Source organism: Physella acuta, unplaced genomic scaffold (genome assembly GCF_028476545.2).
Source record: "Physella acuta isolate Inbredline_101_S28 unplaced genomic scaffold, ASM2847654v3 ptg000937l, whole genome shotgun sequence".
Taxonomy (NCBI): domain Eukaryota; kingdom Metazoa; phylum Mollusca; class Gastropoda; family Physidae; genus Physella; species Physella acuta.
This window is the reverse complement of record NW_026732454.1, coordinates 82,351-104,096: the sequence shown is the minus strand read 5'-3', so window position 1 is coordinate 104,096 and position 21,746 is coordinate 82,351. Positions and strand designations below refer to the sequence as shown.

Below are 21,746 nucleotides of genomic sequence, written 5' to 3'. Positions count from 1 at the left end.
TTTTCTGTAGCTTACATGATGTTATTGCACAATAAAGAAAAATCTGTTATAGATCTACTTGGGGGGGGGGGGGGAAGCCTATCATTAAACAAAACTATAATGACAATGTAGGCATACCAGTCCCCAATACAGTATCATATATATATATATATATATATATATATATATATATATATATATATATATATATCAGTATGAACTATGAATGCTGAAGTTATATAAGCGATTTGTGAAAGCGTAAAATAATTGCTATGACCTACTTCGAAAGCTAATCTAATTGTGTATTTGGTGCTGTTTAATGGGCGCTAATACATTTTCCTTCAAAATAACTTAATTTTATAATAATTTAGACAACCGACTATAGGCCTAATTAACTATTACAAGCACTATATTATGGTGTGACGCTGTAATGAACTGTATTTTGGTGCATTTGAAACAATCGGCAAAATATGTGGTTTAACCGGCATACACTCTCGAAGACTAAACGAGAGGTTACGTACGGCACATATGCAAATTTACCTAGGTCACGTTATGCGCTCGACCGATGAAGTGTACAAGGATTCGGCCATTTTTCCAACTTCAAATCTAGTTTTGGATTGTGTAAAATATATGCTATTTAATTTAAAAAAGGTAATTCGTTATAGAAATTTGCCATTGCTTTGGAATGAAACTTTTATTAATTTAAGAGTAATACTTTATTATTAGAACGTTTTCTCCCCTACTTTAATGACAAGGGAACACAAGATGGTAGCTTCCCATTTTAAGTATTCCAAAAACGATAATGGGTCCGTCCGGTTTCATTCTCAAAGGGGCAAAAGTGGTTGCTTACACTTGAAGAAACTCAGGAATGCGGTTATAATTTTATGGTAATGAAGTAGAGAATGAAACTAATTCTTTTATTTTATAAAAATATGTCACATTGACTCAACACCAGAGTAGAGAAAATAGACTAAATTACTAAACTAGATTAATAAATTATTAATACCCTCCATGACTTTAAGCAGTCCCCCCATCCCTATAAATATCGAACAAGCCGATGGAGGCTTTTTAGTACTGCATTGTGTATATATTAGCCTGCAACCCCTATTTGAGTTGAAAATATGACGTTTTCTCTCTCCCCCCCCCCCCCCGGTTTGTTTTATATGTTATCTAGAGGCCAATGCAGTTGGTGTCATTTCGTTATCCGAGCTAATGTTAATTTCAAAACATAATATAGTATATAGGCTAATATTTATAAACCTCTTAATAAGGCCCAGGAATATATATAAAGTATAGAAAATTCAATAAACTGGCTACATATTTATTATTTCCTTATTAATTATTATTGAATGTTGACAGAGGCTTTTGAATTTCATGAGAAATTCTGCTTTAGACTGATTAGAAGACTAAAAATTACGGACCTAGATTCTAAGTCACGTAGAGCAATTCAACTATTATTTTACATTTTTTAAAATCTAAATAAAATTTAAAAAATATGCACATTCATTTAAAAAAAACAGATTGATAATTAATAATGATAATCTGGTCGTCTTGACTGACGTCACGCGCGTGAAGATGTGTTGATGTTAATGAGATTTTAAGAAATTTGACTAACACACATGTATTTCTAAAATATAATTCTAAAGCATAAAATATATTCACTAATTATATTTTTTTTCCTTAACCGTTATATCAATACTAATATTTTAATTAATATATTCTCCAGCCAACTCAGAACTCTGAAAACAGTAGCTCTAAATGTGATTTTTTTTAAAAGTCATCCTTGATGTGTAGCCGACAACTGTTCAACAAACATGGCAGAAAATATACACAATCGGAACCGCAACCTAGTAGTACATAATAACCATATTATAAGTGAGCCATCGACGTCATCTTCCAACTCGACTCTAACCTCTACATCCAATCACTTGTCGGTCAATCAGGCCGATAGTGCTGTGATGATCCCGCTTAGCGCTGAAAACCTGGAGTCGCTTCGAGCTAGTGGTATACAATTCACAAGTCTATGCAACACAAACCCCCCTGTCAGCGGCGGCAACATCATCAGGTCCAATGGAAATTTCAACCTGGGTTTCGGCAACGCAAACGTTATCCTCAACAACTCAGTGGACAGCAGTGACGGCGGTGGGGGTGGGGTGATATTGGAGGCTGTTAGCCTAGGTGACCACCAGCAGCAACAGCAGTTACTTCAGCTTCAACAATCTCATGTCAATGCTACACGAGCCAACAGCACAAATAACAACAGAGCCATAATGCATTCAAGCGAGATGGCTGATTCTCAAAACCTGGGCAACAGCCACATTATTAACATGAACAATGGTGAGAACATGAATATGAGTGATGCCAGTAATTCTGCTACAGGTCTTATGCAAGCCCTTGGCGCGGCTGTTAGCAGAGCTGTAGCCAGTGGTAATTTCTCCACTTTACTAACATCCTCTATGAACTTACCCATATCTATCAACCAAAACGGGATTATCAACGGGAATGAGATCATGACTTTCAACAGTGTCCCCACGAGTATTATAAATGGCGCCAGCGCTCAGCTAGTATTAAATCAACAGCAGCAGCAGCAGCTGGTTCTCAACCAGCTAGAGAACAACATGATGAACTCGGTGCCTTCCATCAGTCTTCACCACGGTGCAGTGTCTAATGGGCTCTCAGTGTCACGGGCAGGCAACTCTACAACAACATCATCAGGACCTGCAAGCAGGTATTGTTATGTTTATATTACTATTACTTAGTAGATCTACTGTTTGCAGTTCATTTTTTCTCTTTATTTTTCATAATTTCTTTTCTGTTTATCATGTTGCTGCAATTATCCCTTCCCTCAGATTTAGTTTTGATGACCCATCTTTTAAATACCTACATGGTTTTAAAATGAAAAAGCAATTTGGAAGGGTTTTTTTTCTCTTAAAGCTATAAATAAATAGTAAAATGGAAGAATTGTCTTTTATTGAATTTTGATTGTGTGTTAAATTTAAATTATTTAAAATTTCTTTACTAATGTTACAATGTGAAAAAACTATGTTTAATATTTTTCAAAGTTAATTAGTTAAATATTGTTTATTGGTACATACAGTGTCCTTAATCCTAATGATTATAACTAATATTCACATTTATTTTAATCATATGATCATGAAATTAGTACAAAATTATTGGTATCAATGTATGAGACATTTTAAATTGTTATGACACATTTCCTCACATCTTTACCAGCTCTTCCAATGCCATGGTCACCGTCTCCATGGGTCAGCAACACCAGCAACATCACCAACACCACCAGCAGCAACAGCTGTGGGTACAGCCTGACCAAAGTGGGTTTCTACCTGCTGCTGTCACCCTGTCATCACAAGACTTGACCCTCCAGGGGCAGGTAACTCTCCCCACCAGCTCTCAGGACAACTCCAGCCTTCAAGAGCTGCAGCAGGGCCATATAGATGGGAACCAGTACCAAGATTTAAGAAATCAGTTCCCAGGTTGGCTATCAGTTATTGCTCATGTTTAGTGCAGTTTCTGTTTGTATCATTTATTACTGAAATAGTTCCAACTTGTGCAAGAGTTATCTGTCTTTAGTAACATTTTGGAAGCACTTAAATATGAATTTTATAGCACAAAGAATATATGTGATCTTGCAAGTTATGTAACTATGTGATCTGAATTTAATGCCAGCCCTGAGTTGAATAAATTTAACAAGCCTATTACTATTTATTTCAATTAGTGGGAGTCTTAACACATCAAATCCATTACTATTTATATAATTTAATTGTTGTTTTTTTTAAAATAATCTTTTAGTTATAAGAATGACAATAATGTTCTATGCATTAGAGCTGGATGAATTGAAAAGATGTAGGCTGATTATATGTTAAATTTGTCTATACTAGTGGTCTCTTAAACTTCTAATAGAAATATCTCTTTTGTAAAAAAAAATTGTCCAGGTGTGTTTCAAGTACAGCAACAAAGCAATGGCAGAAATACAACTTATCAATCAGCTGCCCATTCAACATACAGGAGGAACTCTCCAGTCCAGGAGTACAGAAACATTGGAGATGACAGTGAGGCCACACCCTCCTTTTCAAATTCTCAGCACATGTCAGCAGATAATCAAGCTGCTCAGCTGATTGCTGCACCCTCCGTGGACAGTAGCACTCTTCAACAGGTAACCTGACCAGAGAGCTGGATCATAGCGATCAAATGCAAGCGTATTGGTCATGCATTGCAGTATCAAAACATTTGTTAGAAATAACAGTCGTATCGCACCCTAAATATTATCACAGGAATATCACGGACTAAATGCAATCTCAGTCATAACACAGCCTAAATATCACATTCATATCATAGCCTAAATATTATCTCATTAATATCACAGTCTAAATATGATCACAGTCGTATCACAGGTTAAATATCAAGTCAGCCTAATTCATAGTAGGCAGATGGCTAAATTTTCTCAAATCTCCTGATATGTGAAATGTTTTTTTTAATACATTTATCTTACCAAAAGAACAATATAGAACTAATACTCAAGTTATTTGTTTTTATTTAGTTTTCCTTAAACATGAAAACTGCCTAGCTTTGATTGTTAAACTGACAATATAGATAAACTAATGTTTGTAATTTATTGAAACACTTGACACTATTAATAAAGCATCTTTTTTTTTTTAGGGTTTTCAACTGGTGTTTGATGCAGAAAACCGTGTGCTAACTGTTCAGAGAGTGATGTCCCCTTCTGACTGCACTGTCAGCCAATCAACATTGAGCTTTGATAACTCTGAGGCTCAGGCCACTCTTCTGCCAATGGTACTTTCCAATTTTTAAATGTACTCCTTTTTTTTTTGTTACTGTCAAAGATTTTAATGTATACATTCTATTGTCCTGATGTTTACCATGCTTCTCTGACCTGTATTTTATTGAACAACAGACATTAAACTACACACCTATACACATTCAGACAATATTCTAAGTTTAAACCAACATACTATGCTACAAAACAGATAACATTCTCACTAGTAGTTTTGCATCTATTGTGAAGAATTTTTTTTTCAGAAATTACTTTTTTAAAAAAAATAATGTTTTGTACTTTTAATTTTTACTGTTAATTAAAAAAGTTTGAATTTAGTATAAGTTATAAGACAGCTATGCTTTAAAATATCTCTGTTACTTATGTAAATATTTATAAAAAGCATTTTTTAAATTATCTTACAAATTAATTTAAAAATATCTAATTAGCTTTTAAAATATTTCTGTTAAGTCATCCCAGTCTGGTCAGTCATACACGATGGTACAGGTCAGTTCAATGCCCAACAGTTTTGGGTCAGGGAGCAGCACTAGTGAGGTGAGTACATCCTCCATGGCCGCCATGCTGGGTGTACAAGACAACAGGAATGGCCTCGGGGTCAACTCTTCTGATGATGGCCTCTCATCATCTTCTTATGGCCACAGTGTGATGACAGTCTCTAAAATGGAGGTAACCACAAGTATTTTTTTTTTTAATCTGTTTTTAAAGTTCTCTGTATTAATGATGCTCTTAAAGTGCTGGGAGGTCTTATAGAAGGTCTGATTTTTCTAATATTTCTACATCTTATTCTGTGACCATTATGCTTGCAGGAAGAAACCTTTTTAACGCTTGCCTGACTTGCTCTTTATAAGAACATTAATAATATTTTAAGTAATAATCTATTTTGGTTGAACTTGAAAATTTTGGTTTAAAATTACTGTATATTGCCTAAAATTTTACTCTGCACATGTATTTGAAATATTTTTTTTTAAATTTAGTAAATCATTTTAAAAAATTAATGCATACTTATCAAAAAAGTTACTGATTATTTTGATTTCAGCTGATACATTTTGGTAGTTTTAGCTTGTAATTTGTGTTATTTTAAACTGATCCGTAGTTAAAAACTGAATTGGATGGCGCGTCAAGGCTAAAATCAGAGCTAGATGGAGCCACAGAGTGTGATACAACACAAGCAGACATTGAGTTTCATAACCAGAGTGAGTTCGATGATAAAAATGTGATTTATTTAAAATGAATGAATGAAATGAATATAATATGTAGAAAATATAATTTTTAGAATACATCTGCAATATGAGGATAAAACTGGATTGAAATATTTTTTGAAATAGACTAATTATACTTGCTTATATTAAAAAAAACACACTGCTTAGATAGTGATACTTTTCCAATTTCCAAAACTTAACTGTTATATTTATTGGTGGTACAGTTTAATAAATGTTTACAGAGTTACTTTTCCACTTGCAAAAACCTGACTAATATCTATTTACAGGAAGCCCAGCCTATATGGAGACCTCCAACAACATTGATGACGAGCCATCACTCGACTCCACAACCATCCACTCCACCATGCAGGGGTCAGCTGGCTCTGATGTAATTATGGACTCAACTCTTGACAGCAGCGACCTGGCCAACCTCCATTCTGGCATGAATAACGGTGACCTTGCGACCCTTCACCCTGTAACCCTGGACATGTCAAGGGACATAATGCATGCTCAGCAGGGCAGCCAAGCAAGTTGTTCATCTAGTGTTGATGGTGAGTATCAAATACAAGTCAAGCTGTAAAAGTCCAATTATAATTAGGGTTTAGATAAGCATGTATACAGAGAGATGCATTTAACAGCTGTTAAAGGAGCCAATGTAATAAAAAAACTGCTCATAAATATTAAAATTATGCTCAGCATTTTTGCACAATCCTGTTAGGTACTCATAATTGCTGGGTCATTGTAATAAATGTTTTTAATTGGAGGATTTGAAATTTAAAAAATGTAATGGATAATGGGACTTTGGCAGATGCACACAAAAAATCAACCTTAGTTGAGTAATGAAATGAGAATGTTTAGTGGGGGTGCTATGACATCTTTGGTAAAGTTAAAAAGTTGTAAGAAGCTGAAAGATAGCTTCAAGAACATCTGAGCAAAAATCTTTGGGGGATTAAAAGGCTCTTTGTATGATTGGTGTTCCTCTCAGCTGGGTCACTGTTCTCTTTGAAAATGATTTATTATAAAACAACTATGTGACTCTTTGTTTTACTTACACAAATTGTGTCCTCAGAATCTAGACCAGGTCCCAGTGGGCTCCAGTTTTCTTCAAGAAAACGTCAATCTGAAGAGTCTATGCCGCAGCCGAGTAAAGCTACAGGGGTAAGTTGATACTCAATCATTTGCAGGGTTACAAGTTATTAGAGAGAGGAAAATAAGTGTTACCAAATGAAGGGAGATAATCTAAGAATTGTCCTGTTTGGGTGTAGCTTTTGTTACTAGATGTAAATTTGGTATCAGCTAACATATCTCCATTCACTTGACAGTTTTTAAGGAAAAGTAAAAGACTGGAGCTAGTGGAGCAGGAACAAAAAGCAAGCCAGAGGAAAAAAGATTACCAGTCCCAGCAGTATGATCTCAACATGCTCTGTGAGTAAAGCTGGCTAACACTAGTCATATTCATCATGTTGTGTTTACATCATAGGTCTTTCAATCTCTTCTATCATAGGTCACTAGTTTACTTCTAATCTCATCATCTTTATTTCTCTATCATAAATACATTGTTCAAATTTGATTTCTAGCTTAGATGTTGGATTAAAGGTAGTTATTAATATCAAACATAGCTGCTGTTAAGCTTGGATTATTATTTTACTTCTAAATGGTTATTAGTTTTGTTTTGAGTAAGACGCCTGACTCTTTTTCTGAGGTCTATCATAAATTGCGGCTGTTATTTAGACTTATAAATTCTGACATTTTCTTTTAAAATACATTTTAAAAACTCTTTAGCTTTTATCAATTTAAAAACTAATAACAAATTTATAATTACTGTGTACATAAACTATGCTTTTGTGATTAGAAATTTTTTTAATTTTAAAAAAAATTTCCATTTTCTAGGGTGTGAGGATTGTATGCAAGCTTACAAAGATGAGTGCCCTACACACAGGGTGACTTGTATTCAAGACAAGGTCGTCATGACCCGGGCATGGGCCAGTCTACCCAACCAGGTCCACATATTTAGGATAACAGAGTCACAGATGGGGCCAGAAGATCCAGGTGAGTTTCTTGTGTCTGCTCTATTACTATTACAGATGCATGAATAGACACTTGTAAAGTATTTATGTTTTAGAAACTTTTTTTTAAGAATATCCATTAGTAACAAATACTTTATAAGGCAAGGTAGAAATTATAATCCTAGTTAGTTTGAAGAATAAATGTAATTTTTCACTTCATGGGTATCTTAATAGCAATTCAGAAATGGCATCATGTTCGATTAAGGATGTTTTGATGTGTAAAAAATGCTTGATATTACTCAGACATTGTTAGTTTTTTTAGCCAATTAGAAATTATGTCCCAACTGATGGAGAAATTTAAGCTACCTTTCATAGATACTTTTATGATTTTTTAAGCTACCTCATAATGTCTTGGTATAGCCTTTAATAATTAGCATCATGTGTTCTACCACAGAATTTGGTGTGCAAGCCAAGCGTCAGATACCCAAGTTCACCCAGTTTGGGCCTTTTGTTGCCGACCTTGTCCCTTCTCCAGAGCTTGTGACCAGGAAGTCTTTTCCCCTCATGGTAAGTCCTTGACCACTCAGTGCCCCTAACACCAAAAGTGTGGGCGGAAATGAACTAAATATAAATATCACTTGTTTCTCAAATGGAGCAAGCAGATGGTGGCTGTATGTGTTAATGTTTTACACCTGTTGTCTAACACACCTGGGCATCTGTTGCAGGTGGAGCAAGAAGATGGTGGCTGTATGTGTGTTAATGTTTAAGCCCTTTACACCTGTTGTCTAACACACCTGGGCATCTGTTGCAGGTGGAGCAAGATGGTTGCTATATGTGTGTTAATGTTTTACACCTGTTGTCTAACACACCTGGGCATGTTTTGCAGGTGGAGCAAGAAGATGGTGGCTGTATGTGTGTTAATGTTTAACCCCTTTCCACCTGACATTTAACACACCTGGGCATCTGTTGCAGGTGGAGCAAGAAGATGGTGGCTGTATGTGTGTTAAAGTTTAACCCCTTTACACCTGTTGTCTAACACACCTGGGCATCTGTTGCAGGTGGAGAAAGAAGATGCTGGCTGTATGTGTGTTAATGTTTTACACCTGTTGTCTAACACACCTGGGCATCTGTTGCAGGTGGAGCAAGAAGATGGTTGCTATATGTGTGTTAATGTTTAACCTCTTTACACCTGTTGTCATACACATCTGGGCATCTGTTTCGGGTGGAGTAAAAAGATGGTGGCTGTATGTGTTAATGTTTAACCCCTTTACACCTGTTGTCTAACACACCTGGGCATCTGTTGCAGGTGGAGCAAGAAGATGGTGGCTGCATGTACTTTGAGACAGCTGATGAGGACAAGTGTAACTGGATGATGTTTGTCAGACCTGCCAGGACATTTGCTGAACAGAACCTGGTGGCGTACCAGTACAAGGAACACGTCTACTTCACTGTCACGAAGTTGATTGAGAGCAAGCAGGAATTAAAGGCAAGTTATGACAGTGGCTGCTAGGTTTTCTCTAGGTCATGTAACCATGGTAACTGTTAGGTTATCTGGGTCATGTGGTGACTCTTTGATGGTCTAGGTCTTTTAACTATAGTGACTGTTGGGTTATATAAATTGTGTGGTGACTGGTTGCATGACAATATTTTGTAACCAAGGTTGACAGTTCGGCTGTCTAGATCACATAGCAATGTAGGACTGTTAGATTAGCTATGTCAAAACCATAGTGACTTGTCTTCTAGATCATGTAACCATGGTGACTGTTGGGTTGGATAGATGATGCAATTATGTTGACAGTCAGACTACCTATGACATGTTGTCATGGTGACTGTTATGTTATCTAAGTTGTGCTCCATTTAACTCATTTTATAATGAACAATTGTACAAAAAGCTGCTTTAACACTGCCCTAATGTTGCAGGTCTGGTATGCTGCCCACTATGCTGAGAGAATTGGGGTGAAAACACTGGAACTAACTGAGGAAGACATGCAAGGTAACCTTCCACCCTTCAGCATTTTCATATTTGTTTTCATATTAGTTTTCTTTCACTGATTTACCAGTCTTTTTCTATTAACATACATCACTTAATTTGGAGAGGTGAAAAAACAAAAGATGAATACTTCATCTACCTTAAGGAACACCAGGCGTAAAAGGGCGCATGACCTGTTCTCTGTATGAAAGTTGGTTAAATGTATCCATTATATAGATTGCAGAGGTTTAAGCTAGTTGCTTACAAAATCTTTGCAATTCACCAAATAGACCTAAAAAAATGTTAAAATTAAAAAGAAGCATTTTCAGGTTTGACAACCTGTCCAATAAATCTGAATTTGTGAACCATATTTTCATTTTTCCTCTCTCAGCTCTGGATGAAGAGGACGCCAGGTTTGGGTGTTTTGAGTGCAGCAGAAAGTTCAAATCCTCCGCAGCCTTGCAGCAGCACCTGACGACACATGAGATTGAGGACATGCGGGACTATGACGATGGTGGGGACATTGATTTCTTTGCTGGTAATCAGGACGGTGGGGCCAAAGGCAAACAGAAAGGAGCAGTGGTCAGGGGGAAACTGCTGCAAGGAAAAGGGAGACGGGTGAGAATGAATTCAACGCTGTGTTTGCATTAATGTGATATAGTTATGTAATGTTTTAAAGATCATATTTTTCTAAATGTGCTGATGCAAACATTATGGTCCTTTGTAACTGATGAAGTAGTAAAGTTATCATTTCAAACCTGGCAGCACTATGCCCAGCTGCATTTACTTTCCCCAGCATGAGTTAGGTACCCATTATATTTAAATCATGATATAATGAATCCCAGATATCTGGATATCATTAACATAATGCTGCTGTTTAACATTTTAAAAAAATATTTCTGAAAATAATATTCACAGTAATCCACACTACACAAAAACATAATAGAACCTTAGAAGAGAATGTGTCTTTTAGTGCAGTCAAAAATTCTGTTAACACTGCCATGTTTTGTTATAATTTTATGTTTAGGCCAATGGTGAAAATGGAAGCTATCACTGGAAGAAAAAGTCAACTAGCCTGTACCTCAAGTGAGTTTTGTTACTGTGGTTGCTGGTTTATATTGATTTCATTTTCATTCTTCATAAATTTTTAACACTTTATCTGTATCTTGGGGCATGGAGATTTAAGACTCAGACCGATAAACCTGTACTGTGGGTTCAAAGGGTTAAAATGTAGAAAACTTCTGTACTTCTAGACACTTATTATCATTAACATAAGCACTCACCTTTGAAACATTGAAGAAGAGTATAAAACTTAGCTTTTTACTATTTTAGTCAAACTTAGCATTCACCTTTTTCAGTAAAACGTTGAAGAAGTACAAGAAAAGACAGTGCTCGGAGAAGACGCTGATCAGCATGAAGAGCATGTACAAGAAGCAAGGCAAGGTGTCTGGAGGGAGTGAGTGGATGTGCACTCACTGCGACCTCACATTCGACAACGCTTCACTTCTCAACCTGCACACGCTGACCCATGCAGCAGAGGACTTGGGCATGGATGAACTGAGAAAACTTGCCGAGGAGCAAAGTTCAGAGGTCAGTTGTGTTTACAAGAACCTTTGGAAACATCACATCAACTAACTCACCCTCAGCACTGGTTGCTACAAATTAAAATAATTTGACAATCTGATTTCTATTTTGCCTAAATTTTAGGTGAACCAGATGGTATCCAGCTTTCAAGATGGCTGCCAGGAAGTAGATGGCTCCGCTCTAGCAAACATGATAACCATAGATAGAAAGATTTGGACATGCCCAAAATGTAGCATAGGATTTGAAGACCACAAGAATTTAATGAACCATGTAGCCACACATGCCCAGGTAAATAACAGTAATTTAATCTGTGTTGCATTAAGTAAATACTATAATAAGAAGTATAACTTTTTTTTTCTTGCTGTATCCTTGATCTGTGCTAACTTTATTGACCAATTTTATACTTAACATAACATAGGTAGTGAAGATTGAAAAACCTTTTGACTGCAACAGCTGCAGCAAAAGCTTTAGCACACAAGAAAAACTTCTCAAGCATTCAATGGTGCATGGCGATGAAGCTGACAAACCATTGCAGGTAAACTTTCATATGACGCTCATCTTGAGACTGTTTAGAGAGAATATCAATTATATTTATTCATAGTATGAAGAATCAAAGGAAATAATAGTAGAAAAGATTATTGAATAGTAGAAAAGATTATTGAATAGTAGAAAAGATGAATAAATAATAGAAAAGATGATTGAATACATGAACAATGTTTACTCAATAACTCTTGGGAAATATTCTGAGTAGTTGTACAGACCTAAAATAAGATTGTCAGAAAATATCTTAAGAAATATGTGCTTGAGATTCAGCTTTTTTAAAATGAAATAGAATGAAGATTTTGTCATACAAAAGGAAAACTATTATATTACATCCGCTTCTTCCATATGAGTCCATCATAAGTTATAGTCCATAACTTTGTAACTTTTTGCTTATAAGAAATCCAGTATTATATTATATAAGCTAATAATTTACTACCTTTAACCAGATCTAACCCTTATCATGATATTAAGACCAACACTTGTAGGAAAAATCCTTTATATAAATCTGCTCTACCAGCATTTTATAAGAACTCTTATTCTTTTCTGTCTTACTGTTTTTAAAACCCTAGTCAGACCCTAGTAAAAATAATTTATTGATCTAAATTTTTTAAAATGTAATTTTATTTTTAAATTATAGTGCCCTGTGTGCTACAAGAGGGTGATGAATAACTCAGCTATGGCCTGCCACATGAAGATCCACAGTGGCAAGCGATACTACGACTGCCCAGTGTGCAATGAGGACTTTGACATGGTGGCTAATCTGAGGGAGCATTCATTGAAACATATGGACGGACAAGGGCTTTACCCTTGCAACACATGCACCAAGATCTTTGAAGATTTTACCATGTTGAAGAAGCACATCAAGGGATTCCACTCTGATAGAGTGTTTGCTTGCCCTGACTGCGGAAAGGTAAAGTAGTTTAACTCAGGTTAAATGCTGATTGGATTATTCGTTATGTATTATTTTTAAGATCTAATTTGTTTGTAGAAATTTATATATACCTCTGATGTGTTCATTGTCCTGCTGTTCAAGATGCGTCACACTTTCTGTATGCATTCATTTTTGCTTTCTTTTTTTTACTTGCATTATACACATGATCTTAGATATGTATATTGTGTGTAGTTACATTTTTGGTATCTAAAGATGTTTTTTGTAAAGTAGCAACAGTGCCCTTGTTCCTCACTGATGCCCAAAATTTCTGTTTTTTTTCTTTACACCCCAGTTTTTTTCTTTACAACCCAGTTTACTGTTTTAAAATTCTGACAGATTTTCCCAAGGGCAGACAAATTCCGCCTGCACATGCTGCGCCACACAACCCATCGTGAGTTCATGTGTGAGACCTGCGGGCGTCAGTTCAAGAGGAAGGACAAGCTGAAAGAGCACATGAAACGCATGCATTCCAAAGAGAGGCTGGAGCAGCTGCTGTATGCCAAGCAACAGCACAACCAGAAACAAAGTAGCAAATTTACTCCAAAGGCAAGTTTTTACAGCCTAATTTAATATCACATTGCATTAGAACTCTTGTATGGCTTTAATTTCAGCCACCATTTACTTTTCTGTGCCCTACCAGCTTTCAACTAAATGTGCTGTACTCAACAAGACTGCTTTTCTACTTGTATTATTTTTTAAAGAAATTGTATTTAAATGTAGTGATGAATGTAGAATTTTTTTACTGCTAATAATTTTTATGTGGAGTCAAAAAAATTAAAGCATTTACATTAGTTAAAGATTAATCAGTAAAACATGTGTTGAGGTTGTAATTCTAAGTAACCGACTTTTCCAGTTGTCTTTAACTCATAACTTAATTAAGTATTTAGATAGCTGCTGTATCAAATTATAAAATAACTCTTTTTAAACTGAAGTGTTAACTAACAAATTGTATTTTTAAAAATTTCAATTATCTAGATAAAATATAAAAAATAATCCTTTAAAGTTATTTAAGCTTAAGAGTTATTCTAACAAATAATGCTACATAATCCTAGGTCATGCCATCTGAATACCATCGGTTCATCTACAAGTGCCACACATGCCTACTTGGCTTCAAGCGCCGGGGCATGTTAGTGAATCACCTGGCCAAACGTCACCCAGAGATCAAACCTGAGCATGTGCCAGAACTCAACCTGCCCATCCTGAAAACACAGAAGGACTTCTACTGCCAGTATTGTGAAAAGGTTGGTCACATGATTTAAAGAGCACTTCTCCTCTAATGACATGTTATTAGAATCATGCCCCAGGCAACGTGAAATAGCAGAAGTAGAGAGTAATTGAATAGTTAGGTGACCATTTTTTTACAATGCCTGTCATTTGAGTTAGGAAATGTTTATTTTCACCTAAAAAGTCACCATGGTTGCTAGTGACACACTTAAATACAAATATTAGGTATACATGAGCTCTGCTTCTTGATTGCATCTTACAAAACAAAATTAACTTTTAAGATTTTTAACCAAAGACTTAATCTTAACCACTGACTTGAATTATATTGTTTATGTTTAACTTGTATTAGGATGAATACTGTATGCTTTGATTTGTTTTCCGAACAATTTGTTCTTGAAACATAAATTTTATAATCTCAGTATCTAACACCTGTCTCTTATCAGATCTACAAATCCTCTTCAAAACGGAAATCTCACATACAAAAAAATCACCCAGGGTGTCCCATCCCGCCATCGTCCAGAAAGAAGGTCATCCAACAAGATGTGACCAACGTCTCATTTTCACACACGGTCAGCAGTGTCACCACCATGCCACATGGCTGCAAGTTTTGCCACAAGCAATATGCCAGCAAGGCCAAGCTACTACAGGTGTTTTTTAATTACTGATTTACATATATGGCCAGGTATTTTTACATACCAATTCACATATAGAACCTTCCACATTTTTTTTGTTAATAAGCTCCATATATTATTTACCAAACTTTGTCACACATCCACTTCAAATTGATTTAGTTAGCAATTTGTGCTTCACTACCTTACAAAACTTTTTTTTTCAAGACTGAATAACATAAAACAATAAATCCTATCATCTATTTTTCACATCAGCTATCTTATTTTAAGCTCAAAAAATATTTAGAGAAACAAATAATGTGTAAGTTTTGATATATTAAAAATACCTTTGTCTAGTAGACAGTTCTCTGATATTTTTTTATGTTTTAATGATCTTCCCAGCACCAGCGTAAGAACCATGCAGCACTTGTTGAGCCGGCACAAGAGCGCAGGAAACCAAAGAAACAACCAGCAGATTTCCTTATCACTGTAGGAGGTACGCACAACTTTCTAAAATTAATATATGTATTTTTTTTAGCTTAATAGTGATCTTTTTTTTAAAAATGGTCATTGTTGTAGGAAATCAGGTTCAGATTTTAAGATTATTAGTCTTAAAATTCTATTTTTTTTTCTAGACACGTCTCAAGGTCTTGAGCGTTACGAGGCCGTCCCCATAGCTGTAGTAAACCAGGGAGACAATGTGGGCAACGCCGACCTGCTGACCCAGGCTATGAGTGAACTTCACAACTACGCCAATGAGTTCATGAGCAACCCGCGCTTGACCACTGGTGGTGCTCCAACAATGGTGATTACATATTGCTTTTTAAATCAATTTTACAACCCATCATTTATAATCAGTTGCTGGTGTTTCTCTTTACATCCATATTCATTTCTAAAAATTAATTGTAAAACATTTAACGCTGCTGTCACTGGCATTTCTTAGTTACAGTTTTTTTTTAACCTATTAATTTTTTTTTACAGGTGCATATACAATCAAATGGACAACTTCAGCCAACCACAATAGATATCAATCAACTTAATCAAGCCCTGCATTCATTCACGTCTCAAAACGGGGGTGTGGCTACAGTTTTGACCCAACCCCCACAGCCAACCAGCCCCAACCAATCAGTGACAGTGGTGGCCCCTATAGGTTCTCAAACTATTAATTTGGGCAACGCTCAGTTTATAACCAGGGCGTGGGCAGGTAGCTTTGCCACAACTTTCAGATAGGTCTGTGAACAATATTGATTTGTCGCTGTTCAGCCATCGCCATCTCTGGTGTCTCTCTCAGCCAAATATTGTGATCAAAAGTGATGTGTTAAAACTAATTTAAGTGTGACATTTTTATTTCAGAGTTAAATTTGATGAACTGTGAGAAGTTTATTTACAGTATTTTGTTTGTGAAACTGGATTGTGATTATTGTACTGACACTACCATTACTCTGACTTACCAAAGAAACAAGGTTTTGCTAATGACCTGATTCAACATAACAATCACCATAAGCCCTATGTGAAATGTGCTAAATCAGAAAAAAAATTGCTGCTCCTATATCATAATAAGAAGGGGACAATTATTTTGATGTATAGAAAAGTGTAAAAACCATTTACCACCTCCTTCAATACATTCTAAAGTATTAACATCAATTTAATTTATGTCTGTGTAACATACTGTAAAGAATTTTTGTCCTGTATTGATAGATCAAAGTAAATTAATTTAAATATATGCAAGTTTGCTCATATTTCTTAATGGCACGTCAAAAATTTCAAAAAGTTTGTTTTATTGACTACGTTATATTTATTAGTAGTATTGTTTTTTAATACCAAAAATGTTTTTTGTATTTGTATTAAGTTACACTGGTGCTAAAAAAGGTGCATGGACTTAAATTTAATCAGCTTGCAGGAGAAAAAAACTGATATAGATTTAAAAGTTGTGTTGCAAATTTACTGGTAGTGAAGCTTCACAGCCCATGCACAGTAATATGCAGGGCTGGACTTATCTAGGTACCTTTTTTTTAGATATTGTTGAACTGAAAACACAACTTTTCAACATTTAGACTAACCACTTTATAACAGATGTTAGTATTTCACCAGGAAGTGTTTCAATAACTAGGGGACACCACCCAAACAGCTCCAGTTAATTTCTTTTTTGCCTAAGTATGTATAAATGTATATTTCAGTAGCTATCAGCCCATACATCTTGTATTTAAATTTTTTTAAACATCAGCTAAATATTCAAGTTGACTTGATCTTGTTATACAAGTATAACTTAATATTAATAACCATTGGTAAATAAATACAGACGTGTCCCTATGGTCTATAGTTGTATGGTCTGTAGTTAAAAAAAAGAAAATAATTTAAAAAAATAATTATACAAACTGCTCAAAGTAAGTTGCACCTTATCGCAGCATAATTGAGTCATTTTATTTAATGTTTATGATAGCATATGTACTTTATTTAATAAAATGAGTGAAACAAGTTGCAGTTATACTTTGATGGTATGTCTTCAATCTGTTAGGATATTTGATCTCAGAATGTGCTGACTAATCAGCTGAAGGGGTTGGTGTCTTCTATTTATGAAATGTCTCTCTAAAAATATTAACTAAAGGCATTTTAAGCTCATAACACTACCATAAAGAAAATGTTTATTTTTTTCAACATTATTGAAAGATGTTGATGTTGATAAAGATTTTTCTTTTTTAAACAGACTTTCTTGCTCTAGTTCTTCTTATGTGATATTGTTTTAACACCTCTTGTACTTGTTTAACACAAGCCTGTGCCTAGTTTAAAAACTTCCTATCCTTTTGCTTATGCACTATCCTCTCCTATATCTTAACACTTGTCCACGCCGTTCATTATTTCATGTAACAAGGACCTTAAAGGTTCTCAAAGCTTTTATTTTAAAATGTTAATTTTGTGCAATTATATGTGATTCAATTTATCATTTAAAGCTAAATAGTTCTTATTTGTTTCTCGTGTTAAAATTAATTATTAATTAATTACTAGCGTGGCTGTTAATGTTAGTGCAATATTACCACATTAAAAAAATAAAAATACCATAATTTTCATAAATTAACAAAAGTTTTCATTCTTTTTTTCTATCTTGATATGTTTTTGTTTCATGTTTAACTATTGAATAGTTATTTGTGATTAAAGTTAATCCTCAAGATAACTCTCCCCTGTGTGATAGGCTGGCTGTTTCCACCTTGCATCCTCTCCCCTCATAAAAACAGGGGGGTCTAACCACAACATGCCCTTATGGTTGGGCAGCTATCTGTCCACCTTGAAATCTGAAACCCTAATGCACACACACACACACACAGTCCTATAGATCTGGCAGATGCGACCAGTACCATCCAGTCCATGCACACAATTTTGTCTGATGGGCTGTGCTGTTAAACAACACCAGAACAAAGCAAGAGACTCACAGTGAATTATCCATCATTCATACTTCTGTGACCAACAAACACAGCACAATATCAGCTTAATTCCAAGAAAGATAACTCTGATTAGTTTGGTTCTAATACTGATTTATTTTGTTATAACTGGAATCTACAAATACAAAAGTACATTTCCTAACATTCAAAGGTAATGGACAGGACAATTTCAATGTTCACCATTCAAATGAAGTTAATTTTCAAGAGTTGGCATTTCATTCTTGGCAAATTTATAATATTTTACTTACTCATGTATATAAAGTGCAAATTGTAAATAACATTTTAGAATATTTAACTACTCTAGATATCACATTTAGATCTATATCAAAACAATTGTATATTCAAATATATTTACAACAATTGAACATCAAATATCTAGTCACAGAAAAATACAGTTTCATTTGTTTTGGAAGATTTAAATATTGTGTTCACTTCTCATTTACAGTTTTATTCTATTAAAATTTCAGTTAAAAATATAATAAATAAAATTTTCCCCTGACATAGTTTCATTACATAAAATTTAAGGCACTGACTGATTTTAAAATGGTAAAATTGATTGTATTTACAAGTAGTAATTAAAACAAACACCATTTTAAAAGATGCAGTTAACAAATGATGTGACAATCAAGTTTCTGATCTGTCTGCTGAATGTGCTGTAGTACTACACTGTACATGTGAAAATATCACTTAACATCACCCCAATATTACCCATAAAATCTAAGGGCTACATTTCATTTTTAGATTCAGTATAGAGTAATGTTAAACCATGAAATATATGTTCACTATTTGCAATATGAAGTTGGTCAGTAAATTATTAATGGTCAAAATCTGAGTCTTTCTTTGTAGGGTCAGAACCTTCTGGGTTGTAGGCTTTTAAATAAGTTCGTCTGTCAAAAAGAAAAGGTAAAGTTAATATTAAAGTTGAAGACAATTATAGCACAACATCCCTAAAACGTTGCCTCGTAAAAATGAAATATTATACTTCTAAACACTGGGTAGATCTATTGGTTACCATCTGTGTATATTATTATTTTGAATTAATTATTTTTTAAATAAAAAATATATTGGGAAAACACTTACAAGAGAGCATTTGTTTTCTGCAAATCTTCAATTTTAGCCTCAGTGCGATCCATCCACTCCTTGTACTTGGCTCCCCATGACCTTGTCAGCTAAGGAATGGATTTATAACAAAATTCTGTGAGTGTTGATAGCTCAATCTTTGTACATGTGTGAGTGATAGCTTAAGTTAGCAAAAACAAGATTATAAATATGTAGACCTACAGTTGTTTTTTTTTACATTATTATACACAAAAATTGCTCACATAAAGCACAATATCTCAGTGTTAAATAACAAGCAAAAATATAACAAAAACAATCAAAACACTTTATTACATTTGAGGGGGGGGGGGAGAAATAATTAAAAATGCAATGTAAAAGAAAACTAACAGTGGCATCTGGGAGAGTAAAAAAAGAGAAATGCGAATTTTTGTGGATATTAATGTCAAGATGAATTAGACAGCGTGGCCTAGCAGTACAGCACTAGACTGCTAACCCCAAAGTCTCCAGTTCATATCCAAGTTCTCAAGCCTAGCTCTGATGGGTACCTAACTCACACTGGGGAAAGTTAATGCAGCTGGGCATAGTGCTGACCACACTATCCCTTCATGTGCCAAAGTCACAGAAACAGGTGAACTCTACTTCACTTGCCCCATGGACCGTCAGGTTTGAAAAGGCTTCTGACTACTTCAGGAACTTTACCTCTGCCTTCAGCTTCTCCTCCATGTCACACCAACTGGCCTCTTTAGCACTGAGGTTTCCCATCAACACAAACACCCTGTCCCTAAGCTCTCTGTTCTGGATGGTCATGGCAGCGTTGTCGTTTTCTAGTTCCTCATTTCTGTTGCGCAAAAACTCCAGTTCTGTCTCATGACCGCAGCTTGAGTCCTGAATAATTGAGTCGGAGGTGTAGATGTTTTTAAGAAGCAGCTTTTCAATTTTATAAACAGTCATAATCTATGTCAGATATTAGAAAGTAACACAACTTTACCTCACTGTTTTGTTTTAGAGTATTATGGTGTTACATACAGTACTTTTTCCTTAAATTTTACTCAACTTGACCAAGTTAATGAATTGGCATAATTTAAAGCTTCGTTGGAAACTTTAAAAAAAAACAATTGAAGCACAAAATGTAATTTTCCTTGATATCAACCTACCATACGCTTGTAATTTACACACATTTTAGGTCCTACCATTCAGTAAATTTCATATTTTAAAAATTAATTCCAACAAAGCTTCAGAATGGGCCAATTCATAACCAAATAATAATAGTCTTAAAATTCATCTATTTTAGTTGTGCCAATTTAGTATACTTGTGCACTTTCTTTCAATTCTAAGCTGATATTTAAAAAATTTACAACTTCAAAACAGCAACCTCTTGTGGCTTTGATTTTAAAGCTTCCATTTCACTGGCAAATTTTTTCCTCAGTTCTTCCATTTCTCTTTCCCATTCTGCATCTTTCTCTTTTAATCTTCTTTCCATTTCTTTTTCATCAACACCAACCAGCTTTGTTTCCATTTCTTTATCATCATTACTTTTTGATTCTCTTTCGAAAATAAAAAAAAAGTTACCATATATTTTAAACAGTTGAGACTCAACTGTTTGGGTTAAAATTGCAGCAGCTAAAACTCAATATCATGATCATACTAAAAAAAATTTAAATAACTAATAAAAGCACTATTTTTATCTTCCTTTGATAAGTTTCCATTAAATGTTGGTGAATCAATCTGACTAAAAGTAGACAGTTTTAAATCCTTTCCCTTTAATAGTGGTCTCCCCTGGTCAATAAATAATTGAAAGATTATCCAAATGACACTGGGCAGTTACTTGCACATGGCATTATGTGAGTTGCTGGAGAAGCTTTAAGCAAATTTTCATAGCATGAAAAGATTGTTATGCCATACAATAAAATGCCAGATACCTTCTACCAAATGGCACCCCAACCTCCAAAATTTCTCTTTCTCTCTTTAAAATTGTGGTATTTTTAGCTTTCCTCAGTTCATCAAGTCTTCTCTTTAATGACAGTACTTCTTCTTCCAACTATACAGGGAAATTTAAGAATATCTACACCTAATACCTTGTTCAAAATAAATATTTATTAAAAAAATACATGTCAGTTATTACAGCCACACATCACATGAAATGTAAAAAGTTTAAATTTTTAAAAAGTTGGTGCCACCCCCCGCGTTTCAAAGTACGATAATTTTTTGTTTGCATCTTAACCTTAATGTAATCTTCCCTCCCCATGTTGGATGGGATCAATTTTTATTATGGATGTAGGTAGCCTTAATCAAGTACTAATTTAACAGGATAAAAGTTTCCAATTTTGTGATAGTATCACTAGAAGCAGTCGCACCCCACACCTGCCTTGTGATGATACTGGTTTCTTATCAGTTTTA

At 34.8% G+C, this 21,746-nt stretch overlaps 2 protein-coding genes across 4 annotated transcripts in view; one reads left to right on the top strand and one right to left on the bottom strand.

The window, feature by feature from the left end:
- The first annotated feature begins 537 nt into the window (after positions 1-537).
- On the top strand, positions 538-17,905 carry LOC131953664 (uncharacterized). Its single transcript, XM_059316968.1, has 26 exons — positions 538-630; positions 1,706-2,707; positions 3,214-3,473; positions 3,933-4,153; positions 4,657-4,791; positions 5,243-5,458; positions 5,886-5,985; positions 6,279-6,542; positions 7,061-7,149; positions 7,314-7,416; positions 7,882-8,040; positions 8,452-8,564; positions 9,304-9,483; positions 9,918-9,990; positions 10,358-10,584; positions 10,994-11,052; positions 11,325-11,556; positions 11,674-11,838; positions 11,969-12,085; positions 12,731-13,003; positions 13,361-13,570; positions 14,077-14,265; positions 14,692-14,895; positions 15,259-15,352; positions 15,492-15,661; positions 15,838-17,905. The coding sequence occupies exons 2-26, from the start codon at positions 1,794-1,796 to the stop codon at positions 16,084-16,086; spliced, it is 5,016 nt and encodes a 1,671-aa protein (XP_059172951.1). The 5' UTR covers positions 538-630; positions 1,706-1,793; the 3' UTR covers positions 16,087-17,905.
- Positions 17,906-18,860: 955 nt separating this feature from the next.
- The window catches only part of LOC131953671 (myosin-1), a 43,194-nt gene continuing 40,308 nt past the window's right edge, over positions 18,861-21,746 (bottom strand). For all 3 annotated transcript variants that reach the window (XM_059316977.1, XM_059316979.1, XM_059316978.1), the window contains exons 3-7: positions 21,269-21,387; positions 20,722-20,893; positions 20,049-20,234; positions 19,371-19,459; positions 18,861-19,177 (exon numbers count right to left, since the gene is read on the bottom strand). In XM_059316977.1, the coding sequence (XP_059172960.1) occupies positions 19,105-19,177; positions 19,371-19,459; positions 20,049-20,234; positions 20,722-20,893; positions 21,269-21,387 (639 nt within the window). In that variant the 3' untranslated portion in view covers positions 18,861-19,104. The remainder of the gene's footprint in view (positions 19,178-19,370; positions 19,460-20,048; positions 20,235-20,721; positions 20,894-21,268; positions 21,388-21,746) is intronic.

Coding starts and splice junctions, on each gene's coding strand:
- LOC131953664 (XM_059316968.1), top strand. CDS start 1,794: ATGGCAGAAAATATACACAATCGGAACCGCAACCTAGTAGTACATAAT. Junction 9,991..10,357: donor AACTGAGGAAGACATGCAAG/GTAACCTTCCAC, acceptor TTCCTCTCTCAG/CTCTGGATGAAGAGGACGCC. Junction 15,353..15,491: donor TTTCCTTATCACTGTAGGAG/GTACGCACAACT, acceptor TTTTTTTTCTAG/ACACGTCTCAAGGTCTTGAG.